Here is a 25,264-nt window from a genome sequence, read left to right on the forward strand (position 1 = left end):
GAAACTATGCCTTCTCCCAAGGAAACAATAATATCCCTCCTAAGGTTAGTCCTATACCTCCTCATGATGGACTTGGTCTCCTTCCTACACCGAACATTCCTCCTTGATATGGTGCAGCTTCGCCTCCTTTCTCTTATAGAGAGAAGAGACCTGCCTCTCCTCTTGTTCAACCTAAGAGACCTCAACCTAAACCTCCGACTACCAAAGATGAGAATATTTTTCCTTGAACAAATATTCCTTCTTTAATAAATATTCCTCCTTCTTCTTCTCATCCTTCTACTAAGACTCGACAAAATCATTGTGCAAGAGATCGTCGATGAAAACATCGTCCTAGAGCTCGTGAAGTTGTTTCTCAAACTATTCAATCTCCCACAACAACAACAATTGACATGATTCCATTTTCTCTTAAGTTGGATGTTGAACCTAAATCTCCAAATCATAAGTTATAGAAAACATGTGATGGTTTTACTTCTATTCATGTTAGAGCTCCTCTTTCTATAAATCTTGATGATGAAATAGGTGAAAATGTTATTTGTGATGGCAATACAACTCCTAATGCTTTTGATAGTGAATATGAATATGTTGACGTTGACAAACATTTGTCTACAAAATTTTCAAAAGCCTTGATCCTAGCTCCTAGAAACGAACAAAGTGACTTAACACAGGAGCATAGTCCTTGTTTGGATCTTGTGATAGCTCCATCTGATGTGCTTGATGTCTCTCCTCTAGCGTCTTTCTCACCTTCCTAAAATAGTGATTAGCAAGATCGAGAGGTGGATGTCATGCTAGACTAGCTACATTAGTGTCATAGATCCTCTACCTCTCTCTCTTTTCTTGCTCTTTTGTGACTATTCTTCTATGTGTATCCTTGTTCTTCTATTTTCCCTAATAATCTCTACTTGAGGACGATGCAAAGCATTGAGATCTCTTTTGATCTCTTTCATGTTGACTCAAAAGACACCTTTGTTCCCTTTCTTCCAAGCTAGTTTCCTTTCTTTGGGGAATGACGACTATTCTATGCATATATATATACATGATATACATGAGTTATCATACAAGCATACTAACCCCAAGGAAAGAAAAAATTCCTCGTGCTTTGTGTTTTGTGTTCATTATCCTTGGGTTTATTCCTTGATTGGGGGCTAAATCCTTGCGATAATCTGATCTCTCTCTCTCTCTCTCTCTCTCTCTCTCTCTCTCTCTCGGGTGTATCCTACCTTAAAGCATTTGCTCCCGATAAGGCATGCGCGACCACCTTAACATGGGGGGATACACTCCACTCATATTTTCCTTCTTGATACTTAAAGTTACTTAGTGAACTTGACCTTACTTTGTAATTTTTTGGTATCTTTTCTTTTTCATGACTCATAGTGAGGGGAACCTTACTACTTGCAGTCATGGTTCCTCCCTTTTGATCTTCCCTTTTACTTTGTCAATCGAAGTCGTAAGATCCTTAGTCCACTGGGGGCTTGGTGTATCTTGCTTCCTTGACGTGGTGAAAGTCTTTCAATCTTGTTTCCTTGTACATTATCAGTATTATGGGCATACGCTTATACTCCCGCTAATGTGGGGGCTAAGTGTAGCATCATAAAATTGCGACCTTGCAATGTTCGACCGCATTTGGGTCTTCACATTGGTGAATAAATCCCCAAGCTTGACTAGAGACCTAAGACATGCTCATACCTCCTGAAACATGCATTTCTTTGCATCCCCTCACTGTGTGGTGCCCCTGTCCTGTTGATATGTGGCGAGTGATCAGCGAAGTACCGAAATTGTAATAAAACCCTAAAAAGGCCAACTTTGTTTGTTGCCCTAAAAACACATGTTATAAGCAGTTGGGATGCTTAAGGCATTGCAAGGTTGATGTATTGTTTTTGCTGGATAATAAGAAAGATTGGACAGCTATGTATGGTGGACGTAACCCATTCTGGGTGAACCACGTTAAATCTTTGTGTTATCTGTGTCCTGTTTTATTTTTTTATTTTTTGTATTTAAATCTGCATATAATTTTTAGTTCATATTTGCTTCAGATCTGCTTGAAACCCTAACATGTCCTTGCCCTATTTTGGGCCACCTCCACTTAAAACCTGCATTGGACTTGTCAATTGTAAAGCAGGAAAAGGTTTCTATGTCGGCCTAAGACGAAAAATCAGTTACAAACCCTAATTGGCAAGTATATAACTCATTTCCCCCTCCTATTTGGATAAGTCAATAAGGCATATAGAAGTTCAATAAGTGGAAATTGTGGTTCTAAGAGAAATTGCATAAGTGAAATCAAGCATTCAAGTGTCCATTCACGTATCCAATGAGCATCTCAAGTGTCCTTTCAAGGCTAGGTGTTGCTTTCAAATCAAGGTTTCAACCATTGAAGTGGAGATCTATTTTGACATTCAATTCTACATATCCTTTCAAAAAACTCTATCGACATTTCAATTGCATCCTCTCTTGAGGTGAATTCTACTTCATACATTTCCTTTCATTTACTTGCAAGTTATTTTTCATCATTTGGTTAATTCCAAAATGAGGTTTGACCTAAAAGAAAATCCCCAATCCCAACAATATTTCCTCTCTTTTATGTGTGTGGGTTGCAGGTGCACAACTGTATTTGCTGGTTTAGGCTTCATTTTTCAAAGACAAAAAAAGCATTTTTGGCGCACGGAATTTTTCGGAGGACCAAGTACACTTTCAACCCAGTCCCTACAAATTTTGCTCAAATTGCAAGGGAGCTTCGTCTCAACATTTTATTGCTAATTATAGGTGCACAACTTCATCCCACATTTCTATCTCAAGTTATAATCATTTCTTTACCATCTTTACACATAGTCTCAAATTGCTTAATTCAACTTGTCCATTCTAAAAGAGGGGTTACTTTACTTTTCAAATTCATTGTCAATTCACTTAGCATTTGATCTCTTTCCGTTGATATTAGATCTAGTGAACTCAAACCCCTCTTTTGATGTAATATGCGTGAGAAGTTGAAGAGAATCCTTTGTGAAACTTTCACTCCTTTTCTTGAGGAGGGTAAAGTTTTCCACTTGATCTCTTCATCACCCTTTTATCACCATTACATCGGTCTCTATCTCTGTCTCTGTCTCTGTCTCTTTATCTCTCTAATTCTATATCATCTCTCTCCCTCTTTCCCCCTCCCTATCTATTTGTATATCTTTCTCCCTATTTATATCTATCTCTATCTCTCTTTTAATCAGACACACAGTACCTCTTTTCTCCTTCCTTATCTCTATATCTACATCTCTCTCCCTCACACAAACACATATTCCAACTAGCTTTTCCCTCCCTATATTATATCTCACCATCTCTAGATCTCTCTCTCTCTCTCTCTCTCTCTCTCCTCTAGTTATCACTCTCTTTCTATCTCTATTTCTCCCTCTCCCCCTTTTTCTCTCTTTCCATCTCTCCCTCTTTCTCATCCCCTTTATATTTTACAAGTTATATTTACTCTTTATATCCTTTCTAGATTCTTATATCTATCCCTTTCTATAGGTCTATATATTTCTTCTCTCCCTCTTTCTATCTTATCTCTCCCGATTTCCCCATCACTCCCTCTTTTTATATCTCTCTACTTCTGCTCTCTAATGTATATACACACACTCCGTGTTTCTTTCTCTCTCTCTCTCTCTCTCTCTCTCTCTCTCTCTCTCTCTCTCTCTCTCTCTCTCTCTCTCTCTCTCTCTTTCAGCCTCTTTATCTCTCTCCATCTCTCTAAATTCTAAACCTTTCTCTCTATTAGTTGTCTTTGCCAACTCGTTTCTCTCACGCTTGCCCACCCTCTCTCTCTCATTCACTCCATATCTCTTGCACAATATCTTTTTTCTATAATTTTGTCCATCTCTCTAGCTCATCTATCTCTCTCTCTCTATACATATGTCTCTATCTTTGTCCCTGACCCTCTCTATCTATCTATATTTTCCTCTATTTATATCAAGTAAATCATCTATAGCAACTGATGAGATCAAAGACCCTCCTTTGTTCTCAATATTTTTTAAAGAATATTGAAAAATCCCACAACATGCTCTAAATATTTCTATTTAATTGATTATTTTTTTATCAATTACTATTATATGACCTAAGTGAATGTAATAGATAATTATTACTAATAAATGAATGTAATAGATAATTATTTCTAATATTTTTTTGACAACAATAATTAAATTAAAATAAAATTTATATATAAATGACAAACATGAAACATGACAAAAATACAAATGCAATTCACTCTCTCGTCCCTTGTATTTAAAAAAAAACTGAGAGTGGAATGAAGCGTGCTTGTTAACGGTATTGAGAGCGAAGTGCAGCGTGCCTATTTTTTTTTTAGTATTACCATTTAAAAAAGATGGATTTCATCTCTATTTATAGGTAGCAGTTCATCTGCGAAGAGGGGCAGATTGTTCCCTATTCTGTTGTTATTTTTTGTTTGGTTTTGTTTGCCTTTCAGATTGTTCCCTATTCTGTATTTTGTTTTGTTTTGGCATGGCCATGCCCTTTGTTCCTTTTGCTTATGAGTTTTTGGTTTTTTCTTTTTCATTTTCTATTCATGGTATTTTGTAAATGTTTTGTGAGTGGATCGTAATTTTTCAGTGGTAAATTAGGTCGATCATGATAGGCCTTGATTTTTGTTTGCTCATTATTTTCCTTTGCCAGGAAGCTGCAGTTCCAGAATTTCAAAAGTCATTTCTGAGATGTCCATTTTCAGCCCGCGCTTTCAAGTAAATAAGTTCCATTTTCTATGGGCGTAAGAATTGATAAAAAATTTACAGCCCTGTTTTTGTTACTTCAATTTACATGAATTGGACCATGCTGGTAACATTGTATTTCAAAAGGAATATAGAGACTGCAATCACTATTAAGAGTTATGAGCAATTTTATATTATTTTTCCTTATTATGTTTCCGGAGTAGCGGTGGGCTCAGGGCTGGTTTTTTATTCATGTACTTCTTTCTTCTTATTCAATACACTCCATGTCTTTTCCTTGTTTGATTATATTTAGTTGTTTTTGTTTAGTTTGATTATTAGAAAAATCATACATTTGTGTTGTCTGCTTGTTGATCCCGTTTTAATGTCAGGGAGGAGTTCAAGAAGAGCTATAAAGAGGACAACCCTAAAGCCAAGGGTATTGTCCATGTACCAATTGAAACGTATTTGAATTGGCATATTTATGCTTGGGTCATTCTACATTGCAGTTCTATTGTCTTGGTTGCAACCAAAAATTCATTAGTATCTGTTGTTTGATTTGCGTGTGATAAGCACGGTGTGTCTTTTTGTTGTGAACTAAAGTGTTATGATTGAATCATTTGAATTCAGTTTGGTAGAACAATCAATTGATTAGTAAAATTTACCCATAAATATAGATTGTCTCAAGGTATGTAAGTTGCTCTTCTATGTTTCAACTGCAAGGAAGTTTTTGTTGTCTTTTATTTGAAATTTCTAGCATGTTTGTAGCATCTTTACATGTATTAGTTACAATACAGTAAGTGACAAGATATTTGTCTGTTCCATGTGTCCTAGATATTTGTATGTTCCATTTATTAGGCAATATCATTGCATTATGTGAGTTTTGTCTGTATCTAAAAATATGCTTACCTGAATTTGTCCTTAAAATGTTGGTTAGTCTCATTCATTTACGATTTCTTTTATTTTGGTAAATGATTTACTTTGGCTCTTCTTAATACCTATTTATATCGTAGAGGAAAAATTCAAATTGCATAGAATCTGGCATCAGGCTGTTTCTTATTTGGGCCATGTTCCTACCTGCAGGTTGCCAAAAATGGTGTGATAAATATAAAATGTTTAGTGTTGTTGCAAAACATGTAGAATAAAATATGTAGTTCTGTTGTAAAATATGCATTTAACTTTAGCTTTAGTAGTTTGAATTTTAGTGTTTATATATGTATATTTTGTGTTTGTATAAATTATGTGAGGTGAGTAAACTAATTTTAGCTTTGTGATTCATCTTGTGTATTTATAATTTGGTATGTTTGAGTTCAAATGTTTAATTCTTGAGTGGTTAAACTAACTTTATGTGAAGAATGCTTTTGAATTTCATTGTGTGTTTATTTTATGTATGTAAAGTGATGTTTAATTTTAACATTCACATTCATTTTGTGTGAATTATGTGTTTGGAATGTAATTTTTGCATTCATTTTATGTGGTGTTAACTATGACATTCATTTCATCTAAAGTGGATGTGTGTTTAAGTTAAATTTTGTTATTTACATTGTGTGAAGTGTTTGACTCTATACATGAGCTAATTTTGACATTCTTTTTTTTTCTGTATAAATATGTTTCAAATATCATTTTGTGTGGAGTGTATGTACAAAAATATTTCCAAACTTCAATAATGTTTGCTTCATGCATGCATGTATTTGAAGCATTATTTGAACTTTGACATTCCCTTAAATTTATTGAGTGAATTGGGACAATCACTGTTGTGAGTGAAATGTGAGTTTGAACTTTTGAATTCACTTATTCAATTGATTTACCATTTGCATGTATATTTCAGCATTCTCATTCAGTTAGTGGGAGTCACTTATTATTTGTGTGTAGTGGCATCCACTTATTTGTGTATGGTGTGTGCTTGAACTTTGACATCCTCCCTTTATTTGAGTGAACTTTGTTATTCATTTTGTATGGGAGTGAATTAACTTCATTTAATTGAATTTGAGCCTCTCATTATTTGTGTGAGATGTGTTTATTATCTTTCTTATTTGAATGAACGTAATTATTCATTTTGTGTGTGTATGAAAGATATTTTTAACTAAGTGAATTTTGACTCTATGCTTGAACTAACTTTGACATTCATTTTTTGATGTATAAATATATTTCATCTATTATTTATTCATTTTAAAACTACAATTGTCTCTGCTTCATTGAATGGAACCATCAGCTCTATCTTGTGTATGGGTCAAATATAAATAAATATTATGTATTCACAAAATCTACTTCAATTGAGTGAATAGCATAGTGTCTCTATGTCTTCCATGTTGTGGATTTTGGTTCTCGTATATATTTGTTTTCTTGTAAATGCAAAGTGATGGTGGCTAATGTGCTGGAAGCTAGACATGACAAAGGAGGTAAATTTTCAATGGTTGTTTCTACAATTAGTTGAACCATGGTAGACCTTGTTTTTTCTTCGCTAGGAAGGTGTTCTGGTCATCACAAGTATTTCCACAGTTGTTGAAGTCATTTCTAAGTTTGTCCATTTTGCTGGCCTTTACTATATCCTCAACTGTATTCAGCCTGTCTTTCAGGTAAAGTAGCTCCACTTTCTATGGGTGTAAGAATTGATAAAAAATTCACAGCCCTGTTTTTGTTATTTCAATTTACATAAATCAAACATGTTTTGGAGCATGCTGCTAACATTGTATTGCAAAAGGAATATAGAGACTGCAATTACTGTTAAGAGTTATAAACAATTTCTACTCTTATATGTGTCTGACTGCGTATTATTTTTCCTTGTTTTGGTAGGTAACATTTCTTTCTAGGTAACATTTCTTTCCAGTAGAATGGGTAAAAATGAAAATGTAAGGAAAATTTTATTAATACGTAGGGAAACCATGTAAAATTTTGTAATATACGTCTCATTTGCAAGCCAAGCTATCGCTCTCCATAGACCACGATAGTCATTCAGTCCCTAAGTGCAACACATAAATTCTTGCAATCTTATCTGTTCGAGTTTATGCCTTGTGCTTTTCATGGCATCTCTAGCTCAAAATCCCATGATGGTGCTTCAACAAATCCATTTACAAACTTGCCCATCAATCTAATCTCTAAGCGAATCCATCATTCAGTCTCTTTATGATGGTTTTTGTTCACTGTTTATCAAACTTTGAACGTTTATTTTTCTTTGCCTTGTTTTAAAAGCAAATCAGACTGCTTTTTGGATTCTTTTTGCAACAGGACAGCATTATCCTTGTTTTCGTTCATCTGTTTTATCATCAGTTAGGATATCTTAAAAGTATTATTTTGAGTGTGATTGTAAAAAGCTTCTATTGCAGCAAAGAAGAGCAATTTCTTTCATAATTTCACTAATTATTTATCACCCCACAAACCGACTCATTGTTTAGTGTGAAATAACACAATCCAAAATCATACCACTAGTTTTGTAATTGTTATAATTAGGAGTGATGTGAATTTTGTTTTCCTTGCTTGTTTTCACGTAATGCCATGTCTTTTCCTTGTTTAAGTATATTTCGTTGTTTCTGTTTTGTTTGATTCATAGAAAATCATACATCTGCGTTGTCTGCATTGACCCTGTTTTACTGGCAGGGAGGATTTCAAGAAGAGGTATCTATCGAATTGTATTTGAATTGGCATTCTGTTGTATTGCCCTAGGTACAGTATTGCCCAGGTACCTCTGGTGGAATTCTGTTGTCTTGGTTGGAATAAAAACTTCATGAGGAGATTTCAATATCTTTATGCTGTGCATGTATATTTCCCTCTTGTTAGTTGATTTTTAGGGTATCTGTGCCCATGTCGAACTTATATATTTCGGGATGGCTCTGTCTCCAATGGTTCATTTGTGTTAATTGCTATATGTTGTTTGATTTGGGTGGGCATGATAAACACTAGGCATTTTTTTTCCTGTTTTTTTTTCCTGAAATTACTTAGTTGTGTTCTCTGAATCATTTGAATTCAGTTTGTAGAACATCCAATTGATTAGTATATTGATGATCTATGTTTCAACTGGTATGGAAGAGCTTCTGTTTTTTCTCCTCTCGAATCATTGTTATTTCAAGATATAGATATTTTTTATTGTCTACCATTGTTTGCATGGATGTAGTTCTACATTGCATTTTATCTTGTGGACTGATGTGGAATGTGTATATAAGAACACTCTTTGGCATTCATTGTGTATCTATGCATCCATATGAATGTGTATGAATGAACTTTGAACTTAGGCATTCATTATTTGTATGCTTGAAAGTTAACTATGGCATTCACTATTTATGATATTCACATTATGTTAACTTTGTTATTCACATTTTGTCAAGTGTTTGACTTTATGCTTGAGCTGACTCTGCATTCATTTTTTTTGTATAAATATACTTCAACTATAATTATGTGCAGTGTATGTACCAAAAAAATTCTAAACTTAAATGATATTCACTTTGTGCATGCATGTATTTGAAGCATTATTTGAACTTTGGCATCCCCTCAAATTTATTGAGTGAATTGTGACATTCATTTTTGTGAGTGAAAAACTTTTGCATTCACTTATTCAATTGATTTACCATTTGTATATATATTTCAGTATTCCCATTCACTTAGTGTGAGCCACTTATTATTTATGTGTATATTGACATCCACTTACTTATTTGAACTTTGAGCATACCCTTAAATTTATTGAGTGAATTGTGGTATTCCTTTTTGTGAGTGAAATGTGAGTTTAAACTTTCACATTCACTTATTCTATTGATTTACCATTTGTATATATATTTCAGCATTCCCATTCACTTAGTGTGAATCAGTCATTATTTATGTGTATTGACATCCACTTACTTGTGTAAGGTGTGTGCTTGAACTTTGACATCCCTTTATTTGAGTATGAACTTTGATATCCATTTTGTGTGTGAGCAAAATTAACTTCAACATTTAATTGGATTTGAGCCACTCATTATTTGTGTGAGATGTGTGTTACTATCCTTCTTATTTGAGTGAATATAGTTATTCATTTTGTGTGTTTGTGTGTGTATGAGAGATTTTTAACTAAGTGAACTTTGACTCCATGCTTGAGCTAGGTTTGACATTCATTTTTTGTTGTATAAATATACTCCATCTATCATTTTTTGGAGTGTATATACAAAAAAACTTTCAAACTTTAATGATGTTCACTTTGTGCATGTACTGGAACTTTGAAATCCCCTTGAATTTTTTGAGTGAATTGTGTTATTCATTTTGGTGAGTGAACTGCGAGTTTGAACTTTTGCATTCACTCATTGAAGCATTCCCATCTACTTATTTATATAGGTATGTGCTTGAACTTTGATATCCCTTTATATGAGTGAATGTTGCTATTCATTTTGTGTGTGAGTGAATTAACTTTGATATCCCCTTATTTGAGTGAACGTTGCTATTCATTTTTTGTGTGAGTGAATTAACTTACATTTGACTGGATTCTAGACACTTATTATTTGTGTTAGACTTGTGATTGTTTAAAAATCCTTCTTATTTGAGTGAACTTACTTTGATGTTTTCTTAGAATTGATTCAATTATTAATCGTGTGTCTATTCATATCTACTTTTTTATGTGAAGTTTGAACTTCAACATTCACTTAGTGTGAAGCACTTATATTTTTTGTGAGTATAATTTGCATAGATTATCATTGATTTCAAGTATGGTATGTCTCAAAATCGGGTACGTCCTACAAACCTTATGAAATCAGTGTTTGATTTTTTAAGATTTATCAATTAAAAAATAAATAAAAACATTTCTTATCGCCCTTTCAATTCAAGGCTATAGCGATAGTGATTGTGATTTGCACAAATTTTTCCGGCAAAACAACAATGTTCAACTAAAACGTCTTATTTTCAAATATAATCCAACCTTTTAGCGATGCAGCTATTATTGCTTGAATTCGTATTAGAAGAGACAGAATAATTGGAACGGCAACGACCTCCACTGCATTTTGAATGGAGGGGAAGTAAAAGATTACCATGTCTACAGTGCAACAACAAGTGTAATTTGGTACCATATAATCTGCTGGTGCTACAATTCCAAATGCACTTTTTCCGAGTTCAAGAATGGCTTCAATTATCCTTTCAATTTTCTTCAATCTGCTTCTGCTTCTCAATCCAAACAAAATTCAGGCATCCCATGGCTTGCATGTCGATACATCCAATTCTTCCGACGAGATGGTTCTCTTGGCTTTCAAATCTGCAATTACCTATGATCCTCTCAATTCGGTCACAACTTGGAGCAAAAATGTCTCATTTTGAAAGTGGGTAGGAGTCCTCTGTTCTTCCCGCAGGCACAGAGTTGTTTCTCTCAATCTGCACAACATGTCTTTGGAAGGTACCATATCTCCTCTACCATATCTCCTCTTGTTAGCAATCTCTCGTTTCTTAGGACTCTGGATCTTTCAGTTAGCAGTCTTGATGGTCACATTCCCTATCAATTAGGACGGCTTTTTCACTTAAGGAAGCTTTATTTATTCTCTAATCAACTCCATGGTTCAATTTCCCCTGCTCTCTGGGATACCCACAGTTTCCGAGTCATCTCACTCCTGGACAACCATTTGTCTGGAAATATTCCATCACAATTGGGTTTTCTCCCAAATTTAGAGTTGATCATCTTTGGTCGCAACAATTTCATGGCACAATTCCCTGGGAATTGGGAATGCTTGATGAACTAAGTTTGCTTGCCTTGAATGCAAACCATCTCACAGGACAAATTCCTTCCTCCTTGTCAAACTGCACATTCCTAGAAGTATTAGATATAAATGACAATAACATAAGTGGAGAAATTCCAGGTGAGTTTTTCTCGAAGACTACCAATTTGATGGAGTTATACCTAGCTATAAACCAATTGACTAGTGGCCTTCCTGTCAGCCTCTTCAATTGTAGTCAACTCGAACAATTAGAAGTATCCGGCAACCGGTTGAGTGGAATTGTGCCCACCGAATTAGGAAAATTGTACAGACTGATATGGCTTAATTTGGGTTATAATCAGTTTACTAGCGGGAGCAAATCAACCTTAAGCATTCTTACTGCTCTCACAAATTGTTCTCTTCTGGAATTTATAACATTATCAGGTAATCATCTTACAGGAGTAATGCCCTCTTCTGTGGGACAACTTTCTACAAAGCTGACTGAATTGGATTTGGATGGAAACAAAATAACCGGGGAAATCTCTCCATACATTGGAAACCTAACTAACTTAACTTTATTAAGTTTACAACAAAATCTTCTCACAGGAGTAATTCCCTCCAAAGTCAGCCAGCTTCAAAGTCTAGAGCAGTTGTACATAGCTTCAAACAAATTAGAAGGAACTATTCCGAGTGAGATAGGAAAACTCAAAACCCTTGGAGCTCTCGATCTCGAAGAAAACAAGCTTTCTGGTTCTATTCCTGATTCTCTTGCCCACCTCCAGCAGCTCAGATATTTGTATCTTAATAACAACCAGCTATCAGGAATCATACCTCCAAGCTTGGGTGAATGCTTGAAGTTGGAAGACCTTGACCTTGACCTTTCATACAAGCAGCTCAGGGGACATATACCTCCACAGGTAGTAGGACTTTCAAATTTATTAAGGGGTTTCAATCTTTCAAACAATTTATTGCAAGGCCCCTTGCCTTTAGAGCTCAGCAAGCTTGATATGGTTAAAGCTATAGATATTTCTGCAAATCAGTTGACCGGACATATTCCCTTTGTCTTAGGAAGCTGCGTAGCACTTGAATATCTGAATCTTTCAAGCAATCAAATAGAAGGTCCAATTCCAGACTCTCTTGGTAAACTTCAGAATCTACAGGATTTAGATTTCTCTTCCAACAAGTTGTCAGGAAGAATACCAATGTCCTTGGGAAACCTCAAAGAGCTTCAGCGCCTTAATTTTTCTATGAATAGATTATCAGGGGAAGTCCCAAAAGATGGAGTTTTCAAAATTCTTGGTCCATCATCCTTTATTCAAAACCTCGTGAATCACATAAGGCCCCTTCCACAGGGACTCAAATTTGCCATGAGCACCTTTCGGCTCTCTCCTTTTATCCCATAATAACACCAGATCCCCTTTCATGAACTTTCTGGGCCTTGCTTTCTGATCAAAAATCTTTTTAACCCTTATCTGATGTTCTGTAATCTTGTCAACCAACTTTTCCCTTTCTTCTTCAATCTTGGTTAGGTACATAATTCTTTTTTCAAGAGAGCTCTAAAAAAGTGCATCTTCTATCATTGTCTGCAGTCTAGAAGCTACTAACTCTAAAGAAAGAGAAAGTTGTGCGCCAATGTCATATACCAGCTCAAATGGTGACATTCCTATGGCCCATTTTGGTGAGGTTTGATCTGCCCATAGTGCTTCATGCAACTTCTTATGCCAATCCCTAAAATTCTCACTAACCAACTTTCTCATGATGTTGATCAAATTCTTGTTACTTGATTCTGCTTGACCATTACCCTGCGGATAATAATTAGAGGCATGTGCCAAGGAAATTCCATGATCATAGCAAAATAATCTTAACTCAGATGAAGAGAAATTTGATGCATTATCTGTGACTATTTTCTGAGGGACTCCAAACCTGACAAGAATATTATCCTTAAGAAACGTACACACAATCTCTGAAGTGGTCTTTTTTACAGGGATAGCTTCCACCCACTTAGTGAAACAATCTATTGTTGTTAATTGTGAGTGTGCCCTGCACTGGAAATGGGGTTCAAAGGACCAATGAAATCTAACCCCCACTATTTAAAAGGTTCTTCGATTACCACAGGTCTCAAAGGCAAGACAGCTAACTAGGGTTTACCTGTAAACAACTTGCACTTCTCACACCTTGCCACCTAGGCGTATGCATCCTTGAACATTCCTGACCAATAGTAACAGTTCCTCAGTATTTTGTATGCAGTAATCATAGAAGAGAAATGACCCCCACATGCTTCATTATGAAAAGTTTTCAATAGAGCTTCTTGGTGCAGTTTATCCACACATCAAAGGAAAGTGCCATCTAAGCCTTTCTTGTACAATATGTTATTAGAGATGACGTACTTTGCAGCTTTCAACCTTAGATTTCTTTTTTCCCTAGGAGAAAGATGATCTGGGCAGTCTCCATACGTAAGATAATACGCCACATTAGTGAACTAAGAATCCTGATGACCGACGAACAAGGTTAAAGGTAAATTGTCCTCTTCTTTAAACTCATTCTCTGCTATCAATCTACAGAGGCCTTGTCCTCTGACCAGTTTAGTGGGCTTGATATCCAAATTGAATTCTTGAATCTTGGAGACCCAAGATGCTCTATTGTTGATGCCAACATCCTGTTGAGTTAAAACAACTTTTACTACAGAATTGGGAACAAAAACAGTCGCATGTGAATGAAGTATGTAATACCTGAATTGCTTCATAGCTTTTACCACCGCATAGGACTGCTTCTCTATCTGTGAGTATTTTAACTCATTCTTCTTCAGGGGAATACTCATGAAGGAAATTGGCACCTCTTCATTATCCTCACCCTTTTGTACCAAAACCCCAGACATAGTATGCTCTGATGTATAACAATAAATAATAAAGTCTTTATTAAAGTCTGGATTTACTAGGGTAGGTGCATGCGCAATTGCCCTTTTAATCTCTTCAAAATCCTTCCTGCCAGCTTCATTCCACTTAAAGGCTACTTTTTCACTCATCATATTTACAATGTATTTAGTAGTTTCAGCAAAATCAGGAATAAAACGCCTTAGGAAGTTCACCTGTCCAAAGAAGGACCTTACTCCATTTCTGTTTGAGGCGAGACTGAGTTTCTGTATTGCTTTTACCCTTTGTGGATCAACCTTTACTCCTTCCTGTGAAACAATGTCCCAGAATTTTTCCTTCCGTGACACCAAAAATAGACTTTTTGGGGTTTAATGATACCCCATGCTCTCTACATCTCACTAGAACTTTTCTCAAATCCCGCACGTGATGCTTCCTTTTTTTGGAGAAAACAGTCAAATCATCTAAATACACCACAATAATTTTATTCCTCAAATGTCCGAAGGAAAGATCCATCGCCCTTTGAAATGTTGCCCTTGCGTTAATCAACCCGAAAGACATTCTGTTATACGCAAAGGTACCCCAAGGAGTTATAAAGGTTGTCTTGTGTTGATCCTGCTCCGCGACACTAATTTGATTATACCCAGAGAAGCCATCCAACATGGACATCATCTCCGACCTTGAAAATGTTTGTAAATTATGATCCATTGTAGGCAGGGGGTAATTGTCTTTCAAACTTGCTTGATTTAAGTTTCTGAAATCAACACAGATTCGTATCTCACCGTTTTTCTTCCGAATAGGAACTATGTTTGCAATCCAGGTAGAATGATGTAGAGGATAAATAATTCGGGCCTTCAACATCTTGTCAACATCATGAAAAATTGCTTCTGCTACCTTTGGATTAAAATTCCTTAACTTCTGCCGAAAATGATTGACACCTCGTTTCAAAGGAATTTGATGTTGGAACTTACCATCCCTAAAATTCTTCAAATCATCGTAACTCCATGCAAAAACATCTTTTAATTCAACCAACAAATTGACGAACTTCCTTTTCTCCTCTTCAGAATAGCATTTTTCCAGATTAACAAATTTAGGATCCTCATTGGTACCAATGTTAATTTGCTCATACTCACCAGAGTTTTGAATTACAGGGGGTTCTTTTTCCTTTAATTTAACATATCCATCTTTCCTGTCAAAGAAGCGTTCAAGAGAAACTATACCCTTTGGGATTTTATTTCTTTTTAACTGCAACATTCCATCGTGTAGTTCCTTTGGTGTACTGGGAGAAAACTCTTTACAACTCGCCTCTAACCCCTCATAAAATAAGGATGTAAAAATGTCAGCACATTGCAGAAAGTTTTGAATCTATTTGTCATTTTCAAACACCTGCCAAGATTCAGAATTATCAGGCACACTGGGCCTATAAACTAGTTCAACCCTGTAAGTGTCGGTTGTGAAATCTGGGTGTGGTACCAGTAAGGCTGTAGATACTGCCAAAGAATCAGCCTTCGAGTTAAACTCCCTAGGAATGGCCTCAATTGAAAAAAGCATCGAAGGCTTCGATCTCGTCCCAAACACGATTCCTATAATGTCTCAATCTCTCATTTTTGACAGCAAATAAACCCCTCACTTGTTTAACAATAAGTTCAGCATCATCACTCACCCTCAACATTTTGATTTGCAATCTTCTCGCTTTAGCCAGACCTAATAACAAGGCCTCATATTCGGCCGTATTATTCATGTTTTGGAAATCCAATTTGAAAGAATAAGGAATGACCTTACCGTGGGGAGGTATCAATATGACCCTAGCCCCTGATCCAAAAGATGAACAACTCCCATCAAATTCCATAGACCAAAGTTCATCAGACATACCTGAATCCATTACCATACTCTCATCTTGAGGATCAATCGATATCATGTAATTACCAAAGCCACACTCTTGATACAAAATTTGAGCTTTTGGATCATCTGAGGGAAAGACTATGTACTTAGTTTTTGTTTCAGGGTGCAAAAGGACTCTCTGTTTTCCAACTGTGATCATTGCTTGAGACCAATCCCTCCTAATTTTCCCTCCCATGTCTTTACAGAAAGTGCAGCTCAACAACATGCCATAGCTAGCAGGGATGTCAGCCACTAGGATTGTCAACTTGATTCTCTTGGTAGCTTGTGCTACTAAAGCGACCTGCGCATCCTTAATCTGCCCTAATAAAGGAACCTACTTGGAGTCCATGGACTAACATTTGCCAAAGGTCTTTGTTAGGGTTAAACCTAAAGCTTTTGCTACGGCTGAAGGCATGACATTATCAGATGCTCCTGAATCTATTATACAATTACTCAACTTATGCCCATTAATATATAAGTACACATAGAAAGGTTCTGGTTTATTTTCAAAATTGGGTTCAACCAAATCGGCTTGTAGAGGAATAGTCTCTGAGGAGACTTCAGGGATTACTAAAGCAGGACTGACATTTTCATGTGCTTGAGAATCATCACTCATGGGTGTTTGGGTCTCACTTGCTAAGGCATGGGCATCATTTCCTTTGACAAACTTAACCAATCTATCAAGCTCCTTCAGGTTTAACTTCAAATACTCAGCCAGAGTAATCTGAACACAAGATGTCTTGCAAAATTCAATGATATCAAAAGGGTTACTAAAAGAAACAGAACTCGAAGAAGTGACCTCTTGAACAACCTTTGATATACCTCCATGACGGGTCAAAATTTCCTTTCCTTTCATAGTGCTGTGAACGGGTGTTACAACATCTTGAGATTTCAAATTTTGTTGAGTTCTTGTAAGAATTGCGTATGAGGAATCCTCCAAAGAGACCAACATGTTTCCTCCCCTTTCTGAGTTGGAGACATATTCCATATAATGAATTTTAGAGTTGCTAGGCATACTTTGGGAATCTCCTTCATCAGCATCTAAGATTGTTTCTCCTTTGCTGATCATTTGAGAAAAATGAACCATCTCTGGACATGAAGAACCATCATGTTCATTAGTTAAATGAAACACACAAGAGTTTGCCTTGAGGGGTGGTGCTTCAATAGCAAGTCTTTGTTGTACAGGGGGTAGTTGTAATTGTCTTCCTCCACCTCCTCCCTGTTGATTAGGATATTTCCTAGGGATGTCTTGGTATGGTTGAGAATAGGAAGTACTTGCTTTAGGAGTCTGTCTCTTAAGGGCGATTACATCATTCATTAATCTTTGGATAACAGGGTCTGAGGAAGTCATGGGTTGGGCACTAGATGTTTGTACCTCTCTCTTCCATTTGCCCACTGTGATCAAATCATCCTCTAATTCAAATGTGAGAGTTTTAGCGGCATTCAAATCTGCAACCCTTTGCCTTCAAATCAGGAAACTTATTTCAAAGGGCATAGAGTTAATAAAAAAACATTTGAGATTATCATTTGTGGGTTTTTGATTAACTGGAATCTTGTGTAGGATCTTATCAAATCTTGCTACAAAATCCTTCATGGATTTAGGAAGCTCCTTTTTTAACTGGGATAACTGAGCTAGGAGGGAGTGTTCATCTTCGGCTATCTTAAATCTAGCTTCAAATCTTGTCTTCAGATCCTACCAAGTCGTTATCACACTATTCGGCAAGTGATAAAACCAATCAACTGCCACTCCTGTCAATGTCTGGATAAATAGCTTGATAGCCACATCTTCATGTTGAACCGCTATTACTCCACAGGCTACACTAAAAGCATTCAGGTGCTCATCAATAGTGACCATCCCATCCCCATTAAATTTAGGCAAATGATCCCTAGCAGCTTTTGGCAAGGGGTTAAGGTTCAAACCTAAATTCAATGGGCCTACGGCTGCCCCCCATGGATTATTTGCTGCCATTGGGAGTATGATATTAAGAGGGGTCAGATTAAATGAAATTGGTAAGGCAACACCGCGCAGGACCAAATCTTGACAAACTAGAGATGCAGGTGATGACGGTAATGGGGATGGAGGTCTACTTCTTGCCCTTCATTGAGACAAGAAGGTAGGTTGGAAATTTAAATTCTACAACTCTTCAAAGACGGGATCAGAAACCCCCCCCTTCTTTGGGCTCTAGTATACGACCTGGAGTCCAGTGTGGAACAATCAGGGTAACAAATGTCTGGGAATCTAGACTTGATTATCAGGGACGTGAATAAAGAAAACCCTAGGAACAACTACCCTTTCAAAGACTAACACAAGTTGATCTGCTTGTCTTTCTATTTCACTAAGAAGAGCGCTTATTTTGTCATATTCTTCTCGACTTCTTCTATGCCTCTAGGCTAGAGTATCCAGCTTAGAGGTAATGTTATTTTGCTCCTCTTGTACCCAATTTAAATTCGGTTGCAAAAAAGGCAAAAACCCTTCATGAGACAATACCATTTATGAAGAACAAAGCATAACTGTAATGACGACCTTGTTTTAAAAACAATAGTTCTTATCACTCCCCAGCAAAGTCGCCAAAAATCTGTTGGTAAATAGATTTGTCTCCCTTTATTTATTTAATCTTTATACATTATGGGTCGAGGAAAGAAAGACGAATTTTCTACCAATCAGTTGGAAAATCATTATATTGATTCACCTCTAAATTAAGGTGCAACTCCCTCTAATAAATATTCAATCAGCTCCAAATTACACACAATCAATAGAATGCTTTTCACTAGAAAGCACTAAAAGGTAATTGCATCCACCAGTCAATACGAAATAAATGCAAGCACTGATTCATATATAACTCTTTACATAAAGCCGACAGACTTCACATGTACACTAAAACAAAATGAAAAGCCCTTAAAGATAAAATTTGCTAATAGTTTTCTGCACACATAGAAAGTATAACAACTCCTTCTTTGAAACGGTTTTTCACAGAAATCAAACTCCAAATATCAAACACACAAATTTGAAATCAAAGATAATTGTTAACAAGATTTTCAATCATTGATGATCATCCACCTTCTACATACACAAAGTTTTTAGCCAATTTTAAAGATAGGCTTTTCAAAAACTTAGTGAACCCTGATAAAGTCATTGTGAAACATATAAATAGATCGCCAAACCAATAGTTTTTAAACCAAAGTAAAATTAACTCGTAAGAGTTAATAGAAAACTACCCTAACTGCATAAACAAAATTAAAATTGACTAGACTCGCTGGCAAACAACTGCCAACAGTGCTAGTCATGCCATCTGCTCGGTCTTGGTGTGATCGCTCGGGTTGGTGTTTTGGACAGATACCATCACCACCTTTGCCGCACTCCACTCTCAATGCACCTTCGAAAATTCCTAAATTACAGTTACATGTGGAAAACTGATGTGAATTACTCTTTGCTTCTAGAGCTCCTTCTTTCTCTTCACCATCTGCACTTTGTCCTTGTGTGAGTCCAGGTGATCGAGACAAACTGTCACCATTGATTCTCCTTTGGAAATCCTCGTAAAATCTCCCACAACCAAGGATTTCTCCACCTTGATTTTTTCAATGTGGCTACTAAACTGGTTAATCATCTTTGCAGTATTCTTCCAGAGTTTGGCTGTCTTCTTTAAGCAATTGGACATCCATGCAGCACAGATCCTTCTGCATGGTTGTCCTTAAGGTTGTTAATTCACCACATAAACTGGTTGATTCACTATGGCCCTATTCAATAATCTGGTTACGCCACTCAATGCTCTCTTTACAAATAAACATTACGTCTTCATTTAACCCTGGCACTTGCCTTTCAGCAAGAAAATTCATCAGGCCATAACACTGAATATCACGCATCTGTTTTGAAATCATTGCCCATTTAGTCTTCTCTTTTTGCCATGAGAATAAATCAGAATCCAATTCTTTGGTGACTTCATTAGCATCTTTAAAAATTTGGACTAAATCCGTTATGTAATTGGTCCCTTGATGCATGATCGAGGTGAGCCATTCTGAGAAGACCTCAGCAATCATCCTGATTCGTTGAACTTCATCACAGAATTTCTGATTACCAAGTGATTTTGGGCTAAATGGCCCTGAACTTTGAGACAACGGTAATGGGCTGTTTTGCAGAGCATGAATATACTGAGCCATTTGCATTAAATTCTACTTTAACTCAGCCTTGTCTCTTTCGTCCTTCCAAGTACGAGAGATAATTCATTTGGTTGAAGTCTCCAGGTGTTTCACATCCACGACTCTGGTTCCGACCCCCAAATCAACTCGTTCAATAGCATAGTCTGCTTCTAAAACAGTAATAGCATCTTTGTCGGCCGCAGGTTTGGCAATGTCTGCAGTCCAATGCTTCGTACTTTCATCGAAACCAATCATAGCCTCCATTTTTAGCTGTTTGGGCTTCGTGGACTTTCCTAGACATTTACTCACAACATCCTCCATTGATACCGAAATAGGGACCACGTTCCTTTTCTTGGTAATTGAGTCACTTAACCACTTGGGTGCCAGAGTCAATTGCTTAGATGGCATGGGTGGAGATCCTGCTGACGGTGGTAGTGTGGCACTGTCTACATGAGACTAGATATCAAGCATCCCTGAATCCTGGAAGGCAGTATCTACACCAGTTGAAACCTTGCCTGTATCAGAAACAAGGGATGCCATATTGCACAGTGCTTCCTTTGTGTCCAAATCAAGAATGAGATGGGGAGCCGGCAGCTAAAAACTCTTCTTGGACCTTGACCTGGTAACCTAACCACCAATAGAAAGTTTAGCCTCAGTGTCAAGTTTCTCTTATTTAATCTTTGTCTACCTTTTTCCTACAACAGAAACAGGAGTGTTAGTTAAAATAGAAGTTTTGGTTGCGGTATTCCTCTTCCCACTTTTGCTTTTTGAACGGTTGCTTATGTTAGATGAAATCGACAACTCCTAAGTCAATTTTGTGTCCTGCAAATTATGTTGAAGGTGTGTGTCTGAATACTATCCTCCATCTTTTTATTCCAATCCACCTCTAGAAGAGGTTCATTATGTACCTGCTTCATAAACTCAGAATCAAGTACATCTTCATCATTAGTGGTGACACCTGAAGTGTCCATTGGCAATTTCATGTCATGAATTTGTTTCAAGGTTAACCTGGACCAACTCATTTTCCTTACTTCGAATTCATCCTGGCAACCCTCCCAATAATCCTCCAACTAAGGAACATGCTGATCAGGCACCATCTTCTTCACATATTGAGCAATGAAACCTTTACTATCAAAATTATCCCTTTTCATGAAGATCTTCAAATGAAATCTCTTACATTCTAGCTCAAGATTCAGCGCATCAGAGACAGACCTATAACTTAATGGCCTAAATCAATGGGGAAAATCCCACTTGTGTCGGAGTCCTCACCATAATCCTTTGCGACATAGGAAAGCTGCTTGGAAACTTTGATCAAAATACAGGAGTCTAAAACATACCTGGGTAGCCTAAAGGGTTCACCTTTAAATCCTCCAACCCTTAGGTAAGTGAAGTGACTAAACTGTGTAAAGAAACTGCCATAGATGTTAACAAGTTCAATGGCTTCTGCAGACATCCTCCTATGCAAGTTACCTTGTAATTCAAAGGTCAAACTTCGAGCGAAAATATCATTCCAGTGGAGATAATCATCTACATGCCCTTTTAAAGTCAAATTGGGATGATACTCATAAATTCTTATGCCTTGAACCCATTTTGCATGGGACAATCCAGACCATTCTCTCACACAAGCAAACATATATAACAGGTAGGAAGACATAAAAGTTGGACATCCCAGGGTAATTACTCAAACCTTCGTGTAAGCTTTCCGCGATAACAGTTCCCTAGTCAATGAACCGATTTTTATCCAGAGTGACCTGGATAAAGAAATACATACAATCCTCCCAATAGAAAGAGTGGGAATTACCCTTTACTCTGCTCAACAATATTACCAAGTCTCGGATTGTAGGAATTAAATGCTCACGGGTTAGAGGTCTCTGTAGCCTTGAGCCTCCTTTTTGGAATCTTAGAAGCCAATTCCGTGCAATAACAATTCTGTAGTACTGCTTTTTCTCAGAGAAAATTCCATAGGATTTTCCAATCCTCCAATCTTCATAGGGTTCCCAGTGTGGGATACCCATGGCTACCATTACTGTCTGTCTATCGATGGATAACAAAACCTCACCATTGTTTTTCCTTATGCATTTATTACCCTTGTCATAGTGATTCATACATTCTAAAACTAATTCAGGGCAAGAAGCAGTTGTGGGAAATGTGGCTGCTTCTAATAATCCACTCTGTGCAATATCTCTCATCATAGGATCTGCGGCTGGGTTCCGCACTCTTTCTAGAAAATCATCTAAATCTAGTTGGACTAATGCTATGTCACCTAGTTCCGGTAAAGAGCTTACAAGGGAAGACAAGTTCACTAATTTGGGCAAAGTAGGCCTCATGTTTAGCTCGTGATTTTCTCCAATTACCCCAAGCAAAGAAGGAAAGGGAAAACGAAAACAAACAGCTAACAAAATACCCAGATCTTTTAAAACAAACTGCAACAATAAAGAAAGTTGTTGAACATACCTTTCTCTATCATCTGCAAACCCCTATCGTAGTCTATTTCTATCACTCCAAAAACTTCTTCTCAAAACTTTCCAAAGAAAATGATAATCTCAACGTGACAACTACTTAGTTTTAAAGCCGAGAAAATCTTACCCATCATTACCATAAACTGTCTCCATAACTCTTCGTTCGTGTGACCTTACTCTGAAATGGTTGCGTTGGAGCATGCTTTAAATGCTAAGTCACTTCACTTCTGACACTACGGATCCTCACACATACTTGCTATAAATGACAGCTTTCAAATTATTGAAGAGAGAATATTCCTCTCCTCTGCGGCAGTTTATGATATCTTAAAAAATTTGCGCCGTCACCTCGTGCCAAGTCACATATCTTCCAAGAAGCCTATACATCAAACTCTGGACTTTGCAAAACAATCGCGACACAACATTAACATGACAAATCTTGAACCTTGAACCTTGAACCAAAAAGGTTCAAAGAATGCAAAACGTCAACAAGGACTAGTGAAGACATAAAAACGCGTGGAAGAAAAAGACATTCAAAACAACGCCCGTTGAACTTTGAACCTTGAACCAAAAAGGTTCAAGTTCAACGCAGTGAAGCTTAAACGATATAACAATGGCCGAGTTACATGAGGAATGTTAAGGAAATGACTTGACCAATGGATTAGACGGGCATTACTTCAAACAAGGACACATATGGAATGGAAATTTCTATATGGGCCCATTACCTTCTAGATTGGATCACCGAAAAATCTCACTTACAAAGCTTACCAATGCAACTGATGGATTTAGTGAGGCTAACTTGTTGGGAGTTGGTAATTTTGGAAAAGTGTTAAAAGGGGTTTTGAACGATGGTACAATGGTTGCTATCAAGGTTCTTAGTTCGCAGAACGAACAAGTGTCCAGGAGTTTTGTTAGAGAGTGCAATGTTTTGAGAAGAGTCCGACATCGGAATTTGTTTAGAATCATAACCACTTATTCAGATCCAGATTTCAAAGCCTTGATATTACCTTTAATAGCAAATGGAAGCCTAAATAATTTTCTGCATCCTGAAGGTCCACAAAATTCAGAAGGGCACATGCTTAGATTGGATTTAATTCAAAGGTTGAATATAGCCATAGACATTGCACAAGCCTTGGAATATCTCCATCACCATTGTTTTGTTCAAGTCATCCACTGTGATATAAAGCCCAGCAATGTGTTGCTTGGTGAGGACATGACAGCTTATTTAACAGATTTTGGCATTTCAAGGTTAATATCTGGAAACTCCATCAATTCATTCACTTCTACAGATACACTAAAAGGATCCGTTGGCTACATGGCTCCAGGTATGATATTTAAGTATTTAGCATAGCAAATGCTCAATTTCGTTTGTTTGATTTGTTTGTTACAAGAAATTGGGAATAGAAAACTTACAATGAGGTTGATTTGAATGTAGAATATGGAGTGAGTGGGCGTGTTACTACAAAGAGAGATGTCTATAACTATGGAATTATGTTATTACAGATGGTAACTGGAAAGAGGTCTACAGAAGACCTATTCGTAGAAGGAATGAACATGCAAAAGTGGGTAAGTAGGAGCTTTCCAAATACAATAGCAGAAGTTGGTGATAGCAGTTTACTGAATGGTGTTACAAGCAGCGAGGAGGACAAGGTATTGAACTGCCTTAGACAACTCATAAGCATGAGTTTCCTTTGCACAAAAGAATCTCCTCAAGAAAGGGCAGGTATGTTAGACATTGTCAAAATATTGCATAGCATCAGAAACACTTTCCTTGGAGTTCCTTCCACTCCAACATTCCATATAGATTTATCATCTTTTTTGCCAGCACAAGTTTTTAAGATACAAAAAATGAAAGCCAAACTTCTTCATTTTAATGTTGAGAGGCTTCCAACAGATAATTTTGTAATAGTTGGTGTAGACCTTCCAAGTTTCCTGGTTGTCTGGGCTTGGTTTGGGATTAGAACTTTTTGGTAGCAACATCAATCATAAATTCTATTGTTTAAAAGATATGCAGTACTAATTACTGCCCATCACAATAATAGCATGTAATAATCTTTTCACCTTGTCTTATGTAAGAGCTTAAACCTCTGCAGATTTTTTTGTTATTTGGGGTATCCAATGTGTCAATAACAAATAAGGTACCAGCTTTTTACTCTCAACATTCTGTTGTTATTTTTGTCTAAAACTTCTGTAGTCTTCAACTAATTACATCTATATTTCTTCCAGCTATTTAAATTCCACCTTTTATGGCAAGCTACTTTTTATAATCACATGAAGTGTACCTCTACTTGCTGGTTTTACTCAGAGGTTCCATTATCTGCTAGATACTTGAAAAGAAATGTCATCTTGTCTTAAAAGAATCAATGGACAACAGAGATTCGGTGGTAGACAACAAGAAGGAATTCTGAATTCTGAGTGTTTCAAGCAACGCAATATGGCGTGAAACAACAATATGGCAAATTTTAACGAGCTTCCTCAGATTCCTTAATAAACATGATTAATTTTTCTTTAAAGAATAGAATTTGTTTGAATGAATATAACAGTTGCCATCACCTAGGTTTACATATCTATTGGAAAATTAATATCAAAACCATCAAGATTCA

General features: G+C 36.6%; 2 protein-coding genes across 2 annotated transcripts; both read left to right on the forward strand.

Annotated features, from left to right (window-relative positions):
* The first annotated feature begins 11,352 nt into the window (after positions 1 to 11,352).
* On the forward strand, positions 11,353 to 12,726 carry LOC131068402 (putative leucine-rich repeat receptor-like serine/threonine-protein kinase At2g24130). Its single transcript, XM_058003586.2, has one exon. The coding sequence runs from the start codon at positions 11,353 to 11,355 to the stop codon at positions 12,724 to 12,726; it is 1,374 nt and encodes a 457-aa protein (XP_057859569.2).
* Positions 12,727 to 23,373: 10,647 nt separating this feature from the next.
* Positions 23,374 to 24,635, forward strand: LOC131874311 (putative leucine-rich repeat receptor-like serine/threonine-protein kinase At2g24130). Its single transcript, XM_059217621.1, has 3 exons — positions 23,374 to 23,986; positions 24,097 to 24,384; positions 24,487 to 24,635. The coding sequence occupies exons 1-3, from the start codon at positions 23,374 to 23,376 to the stop codon at positions 24,633 to 24,635; spliced, it is 1,050 nt and encodes a 349-aa protein (XP_059073604.1).
* Positions 24,636 to 25,264: the final 629 nt, after the last annotated feature.

The sequence above is a fragment of the Cryptomeria japonica genome, chromosome 3 (genome assembly GCF_030272615.1).
Source record: "Cryptomeria japonica chromosome 3, Sugi_1.0, whole genome shotgun sequence".
Classification (NCBI taxonomy): domain Eukaryota; kingdom Viridiplantae; phylum Streptophyta; class Pinopsida; order Cupressales; family Cupressaceae; genus Cryptomeria; species Cryptomeria japonica.